The 17,121-nt window shown below is 54.4% G+C and overlaps 1 protein-coding gene across 1 annotated transcript; it reads right to left on the bottom strand.

Annotated features, from left to right (window-relative positions):
* Positions 1-213: 213 nt before the first annotated feature.
* LOC149521858 (protein NKG7-like) lies at positions 214-16,447 on the bottom strand. Its single transcript, XM_089772744.1, has 4 exons — positions 16,282-16,447; positions 15,932-16,078; positions 15,599-15,724; positions 214-338 (listed from the first exon to the last, which is right to left on the bottom strand). Exons 1-4 carry the CDS (start codon positions 16,445-16,447, stop codon positions 214-216), a joined length of 564 nt encoding a protein of 187 aa, XP_089628870.1.
* Positions 16,448-17,121: the final 674 nt, after the last annotated feature.

Below are 17,121 nucleotides of genomic sequence, written 5' to 3'. Positions count from 1 at the left end.
CTAGATGTAGCCGTAGATGGGATCATGAGCTTTCTTGGGCACTGTCTCCTTTGGTTTCCAGTTCATTTGCTGCTGCAAATCTTGTAGTTCAGGGGTAGTGAAAGTCCTAGTTTTGGTTGTTTTTGTACCTTCCTCTGTCTCCTGTTCTTTCATTATACTAACGACTGGAGCAAGGGCGCATGAGGTATTACAGTAGCTCCCTGACCCATCCGTTCAGGAGTTATCATCTGCCTCCTCTGCCTCCTCCTTGTCACTCCAGATGTTCTCATCCCCGTCCTCCGGGTCCCAATTCTCTCGTCTGCATAGAGCTGCCACTTTAGCACGACTCACTTTGTTTTCTTACAGGCAGCAACATGTCTTTCAGTCTCCTGTCTCCCTCCTGACACCGGGAGTTTACTTCACTTCCTCTCCCGCCCGTCTGTAAAGGTTTGTGTGTGTCTCATGGCCTGCCTGAGCAGCTGGATGGTGTTTTCGGCTTGTTCTAATCGCAGGTGCAATTTCTTTCTTTCACTAGCAACTTAATCCATGTGCAGATCTCCTGCCTCCCCTGTGTTTGAGAGTGAGGCTTTTTTTTTTTTTCTTTTTTTTTTTTCCCTTCCCCCCTCCCCTTGATAGAGTTTGTGCTGTGATTGGTAGGGGCTGTGATTGGCAGGTGGAAACTGTTGGCTTCTAATTAAAGTTTGAATTGTAGAAGCCTCTGCTGATTGGCTGAGCCTTGGTAGGGGGAGGGGCTTTATAAGGCAGTGGGCAAGCGACCAAGGAGCTTGCGAACAGGTGATTGCTAACAGGGAGTTTTGAGAGGGAGTAGGGAAGGGGAGAGGGAAGGGCGGGAGGTTCTCTTGTCTTTCTTTTTAAATCCCTTCTCCAGGACAGCAGAGATGGTTGATGATGCGTCTGCTGCTGTTGTTACCTGCACGGCGTGTGCCATGTTTGTCTTCCTCCCGGAAGAAAGAACAGATTTCATCTGCACCAAGTGCAAGCTGGTCGAGATTTTGGAAGAAAAAATTAGAGGACTGGAGGCCCAAGTGTCGACCTTACGCTTGATCAGAGAGGATGAAGACTTCCTCGATAGAAGGCAGCAATTGATCCTTCAAGCACGGCAGGCAGAGGAGCCAGTGAGGGCAGTACGCGACCAAGAGGAGAACAGGCAGCATGTAACTTCTAGAAGGGGAAAAAGGCCAGCACGGGATTCCCCCGATGCTATAGAGGTAAGCAATCGCTTTCAAGCTCTCTCCACAGGCTCTGCAGTGCTGAATGCTCTGGAAGGGACCTCACAAGGTAGAAACCAGAAGGGAGCACCATCTACTGAAAGGCATGGGATGCGTAGTCCTAGGGATGGGGGTTCCACGGCCACCACCCGCAAAAGGAAACGACGGGTGGTGGTGGTCGGGGACTCCCTCCTAAGAGGGACTGAGCCATCCCTCTGCCGTCCGGACCTGGAATCTCGAGAGGTGTGCTGCTTACCGGGAGCTCGCATTCGGGATGTCACTGAGAGGCTTAGCAAGCTGATCAAACCTTCAGATCGCTACCCCTTCCTGCTTCTCCATGTAGGAACGAATGATACGGCCAAGAATGACCTTGAGCGGGTTGCTGCGGATTATGTAGCACTGGGAAGAAGGATCCAAGACTTTGGAGCGCAAGTGGTGTTCTCGTCCATCCTCCCTGTTGAAGGGAAAGGACTGGGCAGGGATTGTCGAATTGAGGACGTAAATGCGTGGTTGCGCAGGTGGTGTCGCAGAGAGGGCTTTGGTTTCTTCGACCATGGGACTCTGTTCCGGGCGGAAGGATTGTTAGGAAGAGATGGGATCCACCTAACCAAGAGAGGAAGGAGCATCTTCGCGGGCAGGCTTGCGAACCTAGTGAGGAGGGCTTTAAACTAGGTTCGTCGGGGGACGGTGACCAAAACCCTGAGGGGAGTGGGAAAGTCAGATACCAGGAAGAAATGCAGAGAGGAAGGAGCAAGAAAGGAGGACCCATGTTTCGAATGGAGAAGATAGTGCAATCAACTGGTTACCTGAAGTGTTTGTACACTAATGCGAGAAGCCTGGGCAACAAGCAGGAAGAGCTGGAGGCCCTGGCCCAGGCCAAGAAATATGATTTAATTGGGATAACAGAGACTTGGTGGGATGACTCGCATGACTGGAGTGCTGTCATGGAAGGGTATAGATTGTTCAGGAAGAATAGGCAGGGGAGAAAAGGAGGAGGAGTTGCACTATATGTAAGAGAGCACTAAGATTGCTCTGAACTCCAGTATAAAGAGGGAGAAAAACTTGTTGAAAGTCTATGGGTCAGGTTTAAAGGAGCAAACAGCAGTGATGTTGTGGTTGGTGTCTGCTACAGGCCACCGAACCAGGTGGATGAGGTAGATGAGGCTTTCTTCGAACAACTGAGCGAAGCTTCCAGATCGCAGGCCCTGGTTCTCATGGGGGACTTTAATCACCCTGACATCTGTTGGGAAACCAATACAGCAGTACACAGGCAATCCAGGAAGTTTTTGGAGAATGTTGGGGATAACTTCTTGGTACAAGTGCTGAAGGATCCGACCAGGGGCCGTGCACAGCTTGACCTTCTCCTCACAAACAGGGAGGAACTAATAGGGGACGTAGAGGTGGGTGACAACCTGGGAAGCAGTGATCATGAGATGGTAGATTTCAGGATCCTGACCAAAGGAAGGAAAGAGAGTAGTAAAATACACACCTTGGACTTCAAAAAAGCAGATTTTGACTCCCTCAGAGATCTGATGGAAAGAATCCCCTGGGATGTTAACATGAAGGGGAAAGGAGTCCAGGACAGCTGGCAGTATTTTAAAGAAGCCTTATTGAAGGCACAGAAAGAAACCATCCCGACACGTAGCAAGAGAGGCAAACCTGGTAGGAGACCGGATTGGCTTACAGGGGAAATCCTTGGTGTACTTAAGCACAAAAAGGAAGCTTACAGAAAGTGGAAACTTGGACAAATGACTAGGGAGGAGCTTAAATGTATAGTTCGAGAATGCCGGGGGGTTATCAGGAAGGCGAAAGCGCAAATGGAGTTGCGACTGGCTAAGGATGTGAAGGATAACAAGAAAGGTTTCTACAGGCATGTCAACAAAAAGAAGGTGATCAGAGAGGGTGTGCAGTCCCTAATGGATGAAGGAGGTAACCTAGTGACAGAGGATGTAGGGAAAGCTGAAGTACTCAATGCTTTCTTTGCCTCTGTATTCACGGACAAGGTCGGCTCCTGGACTTCTGTGCTAAGCGACGCAAGATGGGAAGAAGATGGACAGCCCTTGGTGGGTAAAGAACAGGTTAGGAACTATTTAGAAAAACTAAACGTACACAAATCCATGGGTCCAGACTTAATGCACCCAAGGGTACTGAAGGAGTTGGCAAATGTCATTGAGGAGCCTTTGGCCATTATCTTTGAAAAGTCGTGGAGATCGGGCGAAATCCCGGATGATTGGAAAAGGGCAAATGTAGTGCCCATCTTCAAAAAAGGGAAGAAGGACGATCCAGGGAACTATAGGCCGGTCAGTCTTACCTCGGTTCCTGGAAAAATCATGGAAGGGATCCTAAAGGAATCCATTTTGAGACACTTGAATGAGAGGAAAGTGATCAGGAATAGTCAGCATGGATTCACAAAGGGCAAGTCGTGCTTGACCAATCTGATTGGCTTCTATGATGAGGTAACTGGCTCAGTGGACATGGGAAAGTCAGTGGATGTTGTGTACCTTGACTTTAGCAAGGCTTTTGATACGGTCTCCCACGATATTCTTGCCAGCAAGTTAAGGGAATGCGGATTGGATAAATGGACGGTAAGATGGATAGAAAGATGGCTAGAAGGCCGGGCCCAGCGGGTAGTGATCAACGGTTCGATGTCAGGATGGCGGTCGGTTTCTAGTGGAGTGCCCCAAGGTTCTGTTCTAGGACCGGTTTTGTTCAATATCTTTATTAATGACCTGGATGAGGGGATGGATTGCACCCTCAGCAAGTTTGCAGATGACACTAAGCTAGGGGGAGAGGTAGATACGCTTAAGGGCAGAGATAGGGTCCAGAGTGACTTAGACAAATTGGAGGATTGGGCCACTAGAAATCTCATGAGATTCAACAAAGACAAGTGTAGAGTCCTGCACTTGGGACGGAAGAATCCCAAGCATAGTTACAGGCTGGGGACCAACCAGTTAAGTAGTAGTTCTGCAGAAAAGGACCTGGGGGTTACAGTGGATGAGAAGCTAGATATGAGTCAACAGTGTGCCCTTGTAGCCAAGAAGGCTAATGGCATATTAGGATGCATTAAGAGGAGCATTGCCAGCAGATCCAGAGATGTCATTATCCCCCTTTATTCGGCTTTGGTGAGGCCACATCTGGAGTACTGTGTCCAGTTCTGGGCCCCCCACTACAAAAAGGATGCGGACGCATTGGAGAGGGTCCAGCGGAGGGCAACCAAAATGATTAGGGGTCTGGAGCATATGACCTACGAGGAGAGGCTGAGGGACTTGGGTCTGTTTAGTCTGCAGAAGCGAAGAGTGAGGGGGGACTTGATAGCAGCCTTCAACTTCCTGAAGGGAGGTTCCAAAGAGGATGGAGAGAGGCTGTTCTCAGTAGTGACAGATGGCAGAACAAGGAGCAATGGTCTCAAGTTGTGGTGGGAGAGGTCCAGATTGGATATTAGGAAAAACTATTTTACTAGGAGGGTAGTGAAGCATTGGAATGGGTTACCTAGGGAAGTAGTGGAGTCTCCATCCCTAGAGGTGTTTAAGTCTCGGCTTGACAAAGCCCTGGCCGGGTTGATTTAGATGGGATTGGTCCTGCCTAGAGCGGAGGGCTGGACTTGACGACCTTCTGAGGTCTCTTCCAGTTCTGATTCTATGATAAGGGGATGGTTGGATGAAATAACATGATCTTGGTAACTAATTGACCATTCATTTCCAGTTGGAAATAGGTCAATGGAGGGATGATAGGAGTTGCTATAGGGAACTTTCTGGGTGTCTGGCTGGTGAGTCTTGCCCACATGCTCAGGGTTTAGCTGATCGCCATATTTGGGGTCAGGAAGGAATTTTCCTCCAGGGTAGATTGGCAGAGGCCCTGGAGGTTTTTCGCCTTCCTCTGTAGCATTGGGCACAGATCACAGCTGAAGGACTCTCTGCATGTTGGGGCCTTCAAAGTATTGGAAGGCTTCAATATCTGAGATATAGGTGAGAGGATTATTCTAAGAGGGGTGGGCGAGATTCTGTGGCCTGCACTGTGCAGGGGGTCAGACTAGATGATCATAATGGTCCCTTCTGACCTTAAAGTCTATGAGTCTATGAGTCTATGAGACAGTCGCAGGTCGAATGACACCCTTCTCCCTCTCTTTCACTCCCGTCAGCATGTCTGCCAGCTCCCCAGGGTTTTGCCAAATTGTCTGCACTTCATCCCTATCCCAGCCGAATGGTGGCTGCTTTTGAGGAAGGAGTCAGGCAAGAGCAGTTCAGGGCTTGCCAGGTGGCTGGCCTGGCAACAGCCCCTGATCTTGGTCTTTTGACCCCATGTCCATTTGAAGAACGGCATGATTCCTTTCTCCTCTCGGTGCTCCGAGGCCCCTCCCATCCTGTGCGTGATGCCAGTTGTCGTGTGGTTTGGCTTTTAGATACTAGAGGAGCCAGTAAAAACACCTCCGAGAAACTCGTGTTAACTTTATTGTGCACAGAACAGGAAAGGAAAGGAATGCAAAGTTACACAGATCTATTTCAGTACACGGGGTAGCTAGCAGAGGCAATAACATAACACCTACACCTAGGGCAATACACAAGATTCTTAATTTTAAGGCTAGGGATATACGTGTACTTAGTTCTATCAATCACACACTGTTGTACTGCTAAGACCTTATGATTGTCAGACGGGAGGTCATGGCCTCGTTGATGCCCCATGTGCAGACGTGTCCACAAGGCATCGGTAGGTAGAACAGGCACAGCTTCTAGTGGCAGCGAGTGAGGTAGCAGGGATCCCTTACCCAATCCCTCCCACCGATTATCTTTTCTACACCTACGTTTCTAGCCATTGCGAGACTTGGTCGTTCTAATAAAATCTACCAGTTGATTACGTATAGTATATGCCCAGATTTGGGGTACATCCTGCTATTCACACTATAGTATCCGTGTTTGATAGTTCTATGGCTGCGTCGGTGATTTTCACTTCTTAGAAATGTTAGGGGTACTTTCTAAAAAAAGGCTGAGAAACGCTGGTTTATAGCACTCCTGAGTCTCAAAGCTCACCCCTCCTCAGCCCGGCCTCCATGTACTAGGCTTGAATCCGGCCTGGTTTGATTTGTTAGGAGCCCCATTTAGGTCAAGGCAGTCATTGCTAGTCTGGTTAAAGCAGGGCTGGACAATGCAGACGTTATTATTCGGGGTGGTCCAGGCTCCCCTACAGTAGGGCATGTGCTCCAGCCCCCTCATCATTTTAGTTGCTCTTGACTGGACTTTTCTACTTTCTATAGTAGGGGTCCCAGAATTGGACGTAATACTCGAGATGAGGCCTCACTAGTGTGGAATATGCAATGCAGTTAACCCGTGGAACTCCTTGCCAGAGGAGGTTGTGGAAAACCAGGACTTTAATGGGGTTCAAAAAAGAACTAGATACATTTATGGAGGTTGGGTCCATCAATAGTTATTAGCTAGGCTGGGGAGGGATGGTGTCCCTGGTCAGGGATTGGAAATGGGAGACAGGGAGGGATCACTGGATGATTCCCAATTCTGTTCATTCCCTCTGGAGCACCTGGCATTGGCCACTGTTGGCAGACAGGACACTGGGCTATATGGACCTTTGGTCTGACCCAGTCTGGTTGTTCTTATGTTCCTATAGTCCCCTCGTCTGCCCTGCTGGAAAATGTCCCTGAATTAGTGCCTGGTTGAACTTGAGCAGATCCCAGAGGAAATCACCCAGTCGTGCCTTAACAATTGCTGGTGGTGAAGAAACCAGCTGAGGAGTCTGGAGACGGCTTCTGAATCTGTTGCCACTGAGGACCCAATGAAATTGAAAAAAATTGTAACACCTAGAACCCATAGGAATCTGGAGATAGCCAGGAATCTAGAACCCAGGCACAGTGCCATGTTTACGAATGGTCAGATACCTAGAACCCATCAGCTTTTAGAACTACCAAGAAATGGGAAGCCTTGTTCTCACATCTCCCTAGGTCAGGTTCTGTTACGTGTTCTCAAATTCTGACCCGTCTTATACTAGACTTGGGGGCACTGCTGCCGAATTCATCAACAAACCCCGCCTTGACCAGCATGGGAAGAGATTTCCTGAAGACCTGCCAGAACTTCTCCCCCACAAACAGGCAGAGGATGGGGGTGAAACAGGCATTTAAATCAATGGAGATTGCCTATCTCCTAGAACAGACCTTGGAAGGTCATGGAGTCTAGTCCCTTGCCTCCACAGCAGGACCAAGTACCATCCCTGACAAATTTTTGCCCCAAATCCCTAAATGGCCTCTCCAAGGATTGAATTTACAACTCTGGATTTACAGCTCACAGCTGCTGGGTTCTGCCTGGAGTTTGCCTCTGCGGTTGGTAGGAAAGTTGTGATCTCTTGGCCCATGGTGCCCTGGGGGGAAACGGAGGCAGAGCTGGAAGTGAGGGCAAAGGAGGGGAACGGAAGAGTGGAAGAGGAGAAGAGAAATAGCAGAGGGTGTTTGGAGGGCACCATCAGAGAGGACTTTTATGGGCACCCTCGGCTCCTCCAGAACATTCAGGCTGGATATGATGGGCAACTGGGCTATAATCGGTGGAACTCACTGCTGCAAGATGGAGCCCTGGGCAGTGGAGGAGGGAAAGAAGATAGGTGCAGGGGGAGCAGAGAAGGAGAAAGTCTAGTTGATCACACACAGCCCTGTGCTGAGAATACAACGTGGCTGTGAGCTGGAGGACAGGCTGGCTCAGAGGAGTGGGGATGGATTATGGGGCCTTTCCCCACTAGGAGGCGCTGGCTCCACTCTGTCTCCAGGGCAGGGCTGGGCTGGGCTGGCTCAGGAGGGTGGGATCGGTGTTGCTGACTCCCAGGGTGTAGAAGCTGGTGCCAGTGGAACTCTCTGCTACCAGATGGAACAAGTTGTCCCTCCCCCGCACTGTCTGCTGGGCTTATCTGCCTGTTGCTGTTACATCCTGACTGGTGAGATGTGCAAGGTCCTTCTAACCCTCATTTTAACACAGGAAACCTCTGTCCACTGAGTCGCTTCTGTGCTCCACAGCCGTGCTGCCAGCCCTGCTCCAGCACCTCCGGGCTAATGCCTCAGCCAGGGCCTTGGGAGCACGGTGCCTCCATGGGAGCCAGCACCCGTGGGTGTTTCCTGAGCTCTCGGCGAGGGGAAGGGGTCAGAAGTGCTTGGCTGTGGGGGGAAGTGAGGTGTGCTGCCTTAGAGCAGTGGCTCTCTGCTAGGGACACATGTACCCCCAGGGGCGCACAGAGCCCTCCCGGGGGTACCCCAGCTTATCGGGAGATTTGCCTCGTTTGACAACAGGCGCCATAAAGAGCCCTGGTGAAGTCAGTCCCTGCTAAGCTTTCCTGCAGGGACTTGTTCCCACTGCTCCGTGCTCTGACCCCCAGATGGTAAGTATCAGGGTTCCCAGCCCGTCGATGTATAAGTGTCTGAGAACAGGAAGGGCAGCCGTCAGTGGCAGCGTGCCCTCCCTCCCCCACCCCCCGGAGAGCTCGGGCTGGCCCCCCAGTGGATCTGTCTTGCCAGCAGAGGTTGGGGCAATAAAAGACCTCCCCTCCCCTCCCCTTCTCTCCGCTCCCCTGCTGAGTCTCCCCACTCCCTGTGGGGCGTTGCTGGACGTCAACAGGTTGTTGCGACCCTGCTCACAGCCCCCCCCAGGGACCGGTACGTGTAATGTGATTTCCATAACCGCTCGGCTCTCAGCCACCTCCCTCTTCTTAATAGGCCTGGAGGGTTTAGAGGCCACAGCAGGGCTGGGGAAGCAGTTCCAGGCTGGGGGGCGCTGACCCACAGAAAACCAGCCAACCTATGGGGAGCACCTGATTGAAATGGTAAGGCACGCCGTGCGCCCAGGTGTGTATGCGCGGCCCTGCTCCCGGGTGCGCGGCGCCCCTTACCACTTCCATCAGGTGCCCCCCATACTTTGGTGCCCCGGGCAGCTGCCCGGCTAGCCCCCCCTTAATCCGGCCCTGCCCCTATGCAGCCCCGGCCGCTGGAGTAGCCCCTGCCCCCCTCCCCCCGACCCCAACTGGCCCTGGGTGCTGGAGCAGTCCACCTCCCTCCCCATGCATCCCCACCTGGCCCCAGCCACAGGGACATCCTTGGCCCCCCATGGCCCCAGCTGGCCCTGGCCGCTGAGCAACCCCGCCCTGGCTGGCTCCACCCAGCACAGGTCTCCAGTTCCGGCCCCAGCCGGGCTCCTGGAGCAGCTGCCGCCCGCCACGCGGCCCACAGCTCCAGCCCTGGGGAAGGTCTGACGCCAGGGCCAGGGCCAGGGCCGGAGGGTGGCTGGGGAGGGGCAGTCTCCGGCCATGGGGCCCCACCTGGAGCAGCCCCTTTATGGCTCTTCAGAGGAGCTGGGTGGGTCTCATCCTGGGGAGGGGGGGGGGCGGCTCGGGGGGGCCACCCAGGCGCTCACCTTATAGCAGGTCGGCAACGTCCCAAAGCAAAGAGCCAAACGCCATCCAAACTCAGAGCACGTCGCCCGGCGAGCCCCGAGAATGCCCGTCGGCCGGCCGGACCCTACGCGACTTCACAGCATGGGGATTGACCCAGTGACTAAGAGCATCCGCGAACCATTGCCCCGGCTGGCTGCACGTCATGGGCCGGCTGCGGCTGCATCTTTTCCCACCTGTCTTTGACATTTGTATCAGAACTGTCGAACCCAGGGTCATGCAGCATTCCAGCCGCACGCGTAAGGGCGTCTTTGAAAATTTGGAATTCATTTTTCATTTCAAATACCATAAAATCCGCAGGTGCGATACTTTAGAAACAGATCTGTTTAATGTCTGTACAAAGCCTGTGGGTTGGATGCCAAAGGACAGGGCTGGATTGTGGGGAGGCGAGGGGGGAGGGTCACAGCTGGCGGGGGCAGCCGAAGGTGGGGGGTTCCCAGGGTAGAGAGGGGCCAGGGCTGCACGCTCCCCCCTCTCTCTGCCCCCTGCTCAGGACTGTTGAGAGAATCGGCTTCATGATGCCGCTGGCTCCATCCAGCCCCCCGGGCTCAGCTTGAGGAGGGTTTGGGGATGAACATGGTCACTGCACCTGGGGGAGAGCAGACTGGGGTTCAGGGCGGTGTTGGGAGCAACACCCATAGCGACCATATTTCCCTTTGCTGAAGAAGGGACACCTGGTAAAATCACCCGGGTTCAAGTGAATTCTCTGGCAATCAGCCACGACGCCGTCCTAACGGTCAGGGTAGGGTCACCTGGACAGAGGCCTTGTTGAAAAGAAATTCTGCAGCCCTGGAGTCATCGGCTACGTCTAGACTGGCATGATTTTCCGGAAATGCTTTTAACGGAAAAGTTTTCCATTAAAAGCATTTTCTGAAAAGAGCGTCTAGATTGGCAGGACGCTTTTCCGCAAAAGCACTTTTTGCGGAAAAGCGTCCGTGGCCAATTTAGACGCACTTTTGCACAAAAAAACCCCGATCGCCATTTTCGCGATCGGGGCTTTTTTGCGCGAAACAAATCTCAGCTATTTACACTGGCTCTTTTGTGCAAAACTTTTGCGCAAAAGGGACGTTTGCCCGAACAAGAGCAGCATAGTATTTCCGCAAGAAGCACTGATTTCTCACAGTAGGAAGTCAGTGATTTTGCGGAAATTCAAGTGGCCAGTGTAGACAGCTGGCAAGTTTTTCTGGAAAAGCGGCTGATTTTCCGGAATAACTGGCCAGTCTAGACACAGCCATTCTGTTTATGGCCGTAGCTTTAAGGCAGCTCGCACAGGGAGAGGTGACACACAGACCCTCCCATACTCCTTGTGACATAGTCGGGTGTGATGGACACAGGGGCGGCCCACCCATATGGGTGAACTAGGCGGTCGCCTGGGGCACCAAGTTAAATGGGGCGCCAAATGGTGGCGCAATATCATTGAGGGGTTTGGAGGTAGGGATGCCGACTGCCTGGCTCGCCTAGGGCGCCAGTTGCTGGCAGCTTGTCTAGGGCCGCCCCTGGACGTACACTCTTGTGGCCTGAGTCCACGCTGTTGGGCATTCCCTGGCTGCTGTGTTGTGCAGTGGGTGACCCCTACTGGCCGGTGTCTGTAAGCACTACCCGGGGGGTGGGGGGAGGGAGTGTCCCTGAGGGCAGGCGTGTAGGTCATTGCCTAGCAACTTCTCACCTGGCCTGGGGAAGGAGTTTAAACAAAGGAAGGGAGGGCTATCTGGGGGGCGTGACCCATGGCTGAGAGAGGGGGGCAGTCTGGGCTGGGCAAACATGAAGAGAACAGACTAAGCTGAGTCCTGGGGGTTCAGGGGCCTGTGGCCCCTGCTCCCAAGCAGTCTAAGGCTGGCTGCCCTGACTCATGTCCGCATCGAGCCCGTGCTGCGCTGTATCTCTGAGAAGCAATAAGCCCTCCGTATTCTACTGGCTGGCGGACTCACCTCTGGCTGCGGATGGGGGTGCAGGGTCGGGGGCTCCCCGACACGCTGGCACGCTCCTCACTCACATAAGGGCTGGGTTTTACTGATGGCTCTGACCCAACCTTTCCTGCCTGGTCCTCTCCCTGTAGGCTGTGAGCCTGCAGGCTGGTGCAGCCATTTTCGGGGGGATGGATAGCTCGGTGGTTGGAGCATTGGCCTGTTAAACCTAGGGTTGTGAGCTCAGTCCTTGAGGAGGCCATTTAAGAATCTGGGGCAAAATCGGTCAGGGATGGTAATCAGTTCTGCTTTAAAGGCAGGGAACTGGACTTGACTTGTTGACCTTTCAAGGTCCCTTCTAGCTCTAGGAGAGAGGCATCTCCATGTATAAATTCAAAGCTCCCATGCAGTCAGGGAGCTCAGTTGATGGGCAGGGGGAGGAGGTGCTCACTGAGCAAGCAGCTAACTGGCCTGCTTGAACTGTGGAGCTCCCAGAGCAGGTACAAATGGAGATAAGGAGACAATGAGGGGAGGGGGGAGTAATTAATTGGCTGATGAGGAGTCAGAGGATAGGGAGTTAGTGTCTGGTTGCAGGAGGAGAGAGAAGCAGAAACTCAGCACTCTCAAGTCCCCTGGGAAAGAGAGAGAAGGGGCTGACTGCATAAGGTAGGTGGGGGACAGAAAGGGTGGGTGTTGGCCTTTGTGCAATGAGGTGGAGGAAGGGGGCAGTTTGATTGGGGTGTCTGACTAGCTGCAGTCTTCTCTGCTTGACTGGGGGGGGCAGGCTGCAAGGGGAGTGTGCATTGCAGGATGTTTGCATGGGTGTTAATGGCTTACGGTAAGGAAGGAAAAGAATCTTTTCCTGCAATGTTTTTGGAGTGTTGCAGAGATCGAAACCAGTTTCTCAACCGTTTTCTCTGCAGGGGAGGGGGGAGCTGGGATAACTCACAGCAAATGTGTATTGGGGCCCAGACACCTGAGGGCCAGACACAGGAGATAACAACTCCAGCCTGGGAAGGGAGACCAAGGCTAGGCATGGCTGACACCAGGCTGTGGGGTAGGGCCTGGAGGAAGAGTCAGTCTCGTTTGGGCTAGGATGGGAGATGGGCTTAGAGCAGGAAAAGGGGGGAAGGATCTGGGACCTCTTCTCCCCAAGATTAATAATGCTGCCTGCTCTTGCTCCCTGTGCTAACACTGATCCTATGCTATGCCGTGTCCCTGGGAACCAATAAAACCCTCGGTTCTACCTGCCAGCTGAGGGTCACATCTGGCTGCGGATGGGGATGCGGGGTCGGGGACCCCCCGACACGCCATTACACAGCCCCTCCCCAGATTTCTGTCAGGGTTCGTACCGGAAGGTGGCCAGCCGCAGCCTTTCGGCAGGGGAAGGGATGGTAGCGGCTGCCTGTAGAATGGGGATAGGGTTGCCAGATGGTTTAAAAAAAATACCGGACACACTTGACATTCCATCACAATCTACATTACATCTTAGTTAGAAAATACTGGACAGTTCTATTTTCTCATTTCTATTTTCTCAATTTGTTTCCCAGACAGAAAGCTCAAATACTGGACTGTCCAGTTCAAAACCGGACACTTGGCAACCCTAGACACTGCTCATAGATGGTGCCCACATGTTTCCCCATGGACTCTCTGTGCCACCCCTCCAGTGCAACAGCTCCTGGCGTTTATTCCCTGCACGTCCTGGGACCAAGCCTCTCAGGGCCTTCAACACACCTGGGTCTGCCATGGACTCTTGGGGAATCCACTCGCAGGGGGACTAGGGTTGCCAGATGGTTGAACCAAAAATACCGAACTCCCCCCTCCCCCCAAAAAAATTCTGTTGAAGGAAAAAAAAGGAGGAGACCAAAGTTGAGGAAAAAAAATGTAAATAATAAAGCAGCATGGATAGGAACAGGGGAGAGGTTGAGCACTAAGACCCTGGGGAGGCATTGCTTCCTCTTGATCTTTTTGCCAGCAGCCTTGCGGAACCAGGTAGGCATGGGGGCAGAAGGCGGGGAGCTGGGAGTGTTGGGAGCCGGGGGGGGGGGGGGGAGGCTGGGCACTGAGTGTTTGTAGGGTTTCCAAGTGTGCAGCATTTTCACCTCCTGGTCAGGGAAAAATTCAGAAAATACCCGACATATCAGGTGTCTGGTATTTTCTGAATTTTTTACCGGACAGGAGGCTAAAATACCGGACTTTCTGGGTGAATACCGGACACATGGCATCCCTAAATGGGGATGGGTGTGGAGGAGGAAGGGAAGATCGGGCCTGTGTTTTTCCGGAGGTCATCGCTCCCCTTCCGCTGCCCCCTCTATTGTGGCAAGAAGCAGCTTGTTCCTTCCGGCCCACATGGCATGGAAAGGCAGCTCACACCTCCAGGCTGTGCTGGCCACCCACGTAGCCCAGCTACCTCCTGTCCCCCTGGCTACAGCGCGGGCAGAAAGGGGTTTCGCCCTAAGGCTGCCTTGAGCACCAGGGTCCAGGGATTTCAGCAGGGGAGGGAGCCTGAGGGAGGGAGGGCAGGGTGTGAATAGGGTGTTAAACCCCTGCCTGGGGACCTGCAGGGTTGGGTTGCAAACAGGCTGGAAATAGTGTTGTTCTTCCCCCCCATCGCCACCCCCTCCCACGCCCCACTCCAGAAAAGCTTCCCGGGCCAGCACTGGAGGGGGAAGGGGCTGCAGGGCTTGGCTTCTTCAGAGCAGCACCCCAGACTAGAGGGTCTTGGGATTTCCTGGGGGTAGGATTACCAGATGATTTCAAAAAAATACCAGACACACTTGATCTCATATGGGGGGGGAGGTGGGGCAAGAGAGGAGTGGGGCTGGCTGGGAGAGATTGGGGGGGTGGAGGGCAATGGGGCTGGCCGGGGAAGATGTGGGGGGTAGCGGGGCTGGCTGGGGGAGAGCCGCAGCCCGATGTGACTCTCAGCAGGCAAGTAGAACAGGTTTATTGGTTCCCAGGGACACAGCCTAGCAAGGATCAATGTTAACACAGGGACCAAGAGCAGCCAGACTTATCCCCAGGGAGGGGTCCCGGGCCTTCTCCCCCCTTTCTGCTCTGTGATCCTTCTTTGCTTCTAGCCCAGACGAGACTGACTCCTCCCACAGCTCCTTCCGCGCCCCCCCCCCCCAGTGTGGTTCAGCCCCGCCTCTCCTTTGTCCCTCTTCCGGGGCAGGAGTTATGTCCTATGCCTGGCCCTCAGGTGTCTGGGCCCAACACCCATCTGCAGTGAGTCATGCCCAGCCTCTCCCTCCTTATGCAAAGAGTGCTGCAGTAGCAGGGGGAAACTGAGGTGTGTGCACACAGACATCACAATACAGCAAAGAGTGAATGTAACAACACCCCCACTACGTCACACAGCACACAGTCAGGGCCGGCTGGAAACCAGGTGCTGCGGAGCCTGCTGGCCGGGCACGTAGCAGGGACATGGATGGACCAGCAGGGGAAGCGGCCGGCCCTGCCCGCTGCAGCCTTACCCGACTGCCAGCCTGGCATGCCCAGTCTCCTCTGCAGCCCCTGGATTTCCCTGCTCACCACTGGTGGGTGCGCAGCAGGTGATGAAGGAGACAGCCAACAGTCAGACCCACCAGCAGTGTTCCCGCTAACGTTTTCCAACAATGTGCGGAATAAATTTTATGTGCATCAAGACATGTGCATGTGCACCACCAATAGCAACACATACTGCTGGCTGTGGGTACTCTGCTAATCAGCTGGATAGCTCCTGAATATCTCCTGGGTGGCCACCCAAGCACACACCTCACAGGGATCACTGCCCACCAGCACTGATGGGAGGGGAGAGACAGAAAATACAGGGTATTGTGCCCATTTAAAAAAAAAACCCAGTAACCTGCAGTAGGGCTTAAATAGAGGATTGTACCTTTAAATACAGGGCAGCTGGTCACCTACCTGTAGCCAGCCCCCTGCCTCACCTCACAGGGACTGCGTCTCAGCACCAGGCGATGGGTCCCCCTAGAAACACACCCAGGGCCCCACCCCAGAGGCAGCTGCATCTGAGCACCAGGCAAGGGATCCCTGGGGACCCGCTCCTGGGGCTGCACTCACCAGTGATGAGGAAGAGGGGGAAGGAGGCCCAGCCAAGGCCGAAGGACCAGCCGAAGTTCACCATACCCTGGGTGGTATCCACAGTCTTCCCTGTGAACACGGCCATGGCGATCATGGCACAGAGCCCTAGGGCACAGGGAACAGCACAGACCCCCATTAGCGCAGCCCATGCACAGTCCCTTCCCCTCCCCCCGGCATCTGCCCCTCCTGCCACCAGGGGGAGCTGCCTATGCCCTGAGAAGGGTCCCTGGCTGGGAGGCTCCCCAGAGGTGGCTGAGGGATGCAAAATTTGGAGGCTGGGGGTAGTGGGAAGAGGCCCCGTGGGTGCGGTACCTGCACTGAAGCTGCCCACAGCAGAGACCAGGGTGAGGGGCACGGGGCCGAGGTGGGAGCGGAAGAACGAGGTGATGAGAACGCCACTGGACACCCCCCCAGCGATCATGCCCAGGAAGAGGAAAGCCCTGGTGGCGTCAATGAAATCTGTAAAGGCAAGAGACCAGGAGTTATGTAGGGAAGAGCCAGGAGTTCTGGCTCCACATCCTCTGCCTCCCCCCCACCCCACTCTAACCACTAGACTCCACTCCCATCCCAGAGCTAGAGCTAGACCCCAGGAGTTGGGGCTGTGCCCAGTGGAGCTGGTTGGTGGTGGCGGTGGGATCCCTGGGAGAGCCGCCTGCCCTTACCCGGCACTGAAGGAAGTACTACACACACTGGTGGGTTGCAGATCTTCCACAGTCCATGACCACCGCTTCTGTAAAGCATCAGCCAGTAGTCGGAGCCCAGGGCGAGCAGCAGCAGCAGGAGGCTGAGCAGAGCCAGGCCGGTGCTGACGATCCGGAGGGGCTGCATGGCAGAAGCAGCTGGGCGCTGAGGAGCTGGAATCTGGGGGCGCCTGGCAGATGAGGAAGAGCAAGATGGGAAATCGCAGCCCCAGGGAGCCTGGTGCAGGCTGGGCTGAGTCCCACGGAGAGATGGGGCCCATGGAGCCAGAGGGGCAGTGGCCGGGTCTCTGCTCTGCAGGGTGGGAAACTGAGACAAACAGGAGCCATGAAAAATGGAGATCTGTGGCCAGAGGCTGAACCAGCGCGGCTCTGAGCAAGGGCCGGGTGCCGTCTATCGATGCCCCACGGTCAGGGGCTGCTGCCTGCTCCTATGTGTCTCGTCCTCATTGTGTGCTCAGGGCACCCAGGGCAGCCTGATGAGCAGGGCCAGAGACCACTCAGCCGGGCGTGGCGGAGAGCCCCCGGCCAGCCTCAACCCAGATGTGCACTGCGAAGCCAGGCTGGGACACAGCGCTCCAGGGACACTTCGGCTCAGTTGGCCCCAGCACCCAACAGCTGGATCCCAGGGTGCCACACTCTGGTCCCATCCCGGGCGTGGGTGCAGCAGGCAGGAGCTGGGGTGCCGTGGGATTCAGGGGCCCCTCTGGCCTTGAACTCTGGGCGTGTGATTTTCCCCCGTGCCCTCAGTGATGGGGTCTACCAGGGGTTGCCCTAGATTACCTGCCAGCAACTGGTGTCCTA

Source organism: Pelodiscus sinensis, chromosome 22, assembly GCF_052426305.1.
Source record: "Pelodiscus sinensis isolate ZL-2025 chromosome 22, ASM5242630v1, whole genome shotgun sequence".
Taxonomy (NCBI): domain Eukaryota; kingdom Metazoa; phylum Chordata; order Testudines; family Trionychidae; genus Pelodiscus; species Pelodiscus sinensis.
Note: the sequence above shows the minus strand (reverse complement) of the source record. Positions and strands in the feature narration are given on the sequence as shown.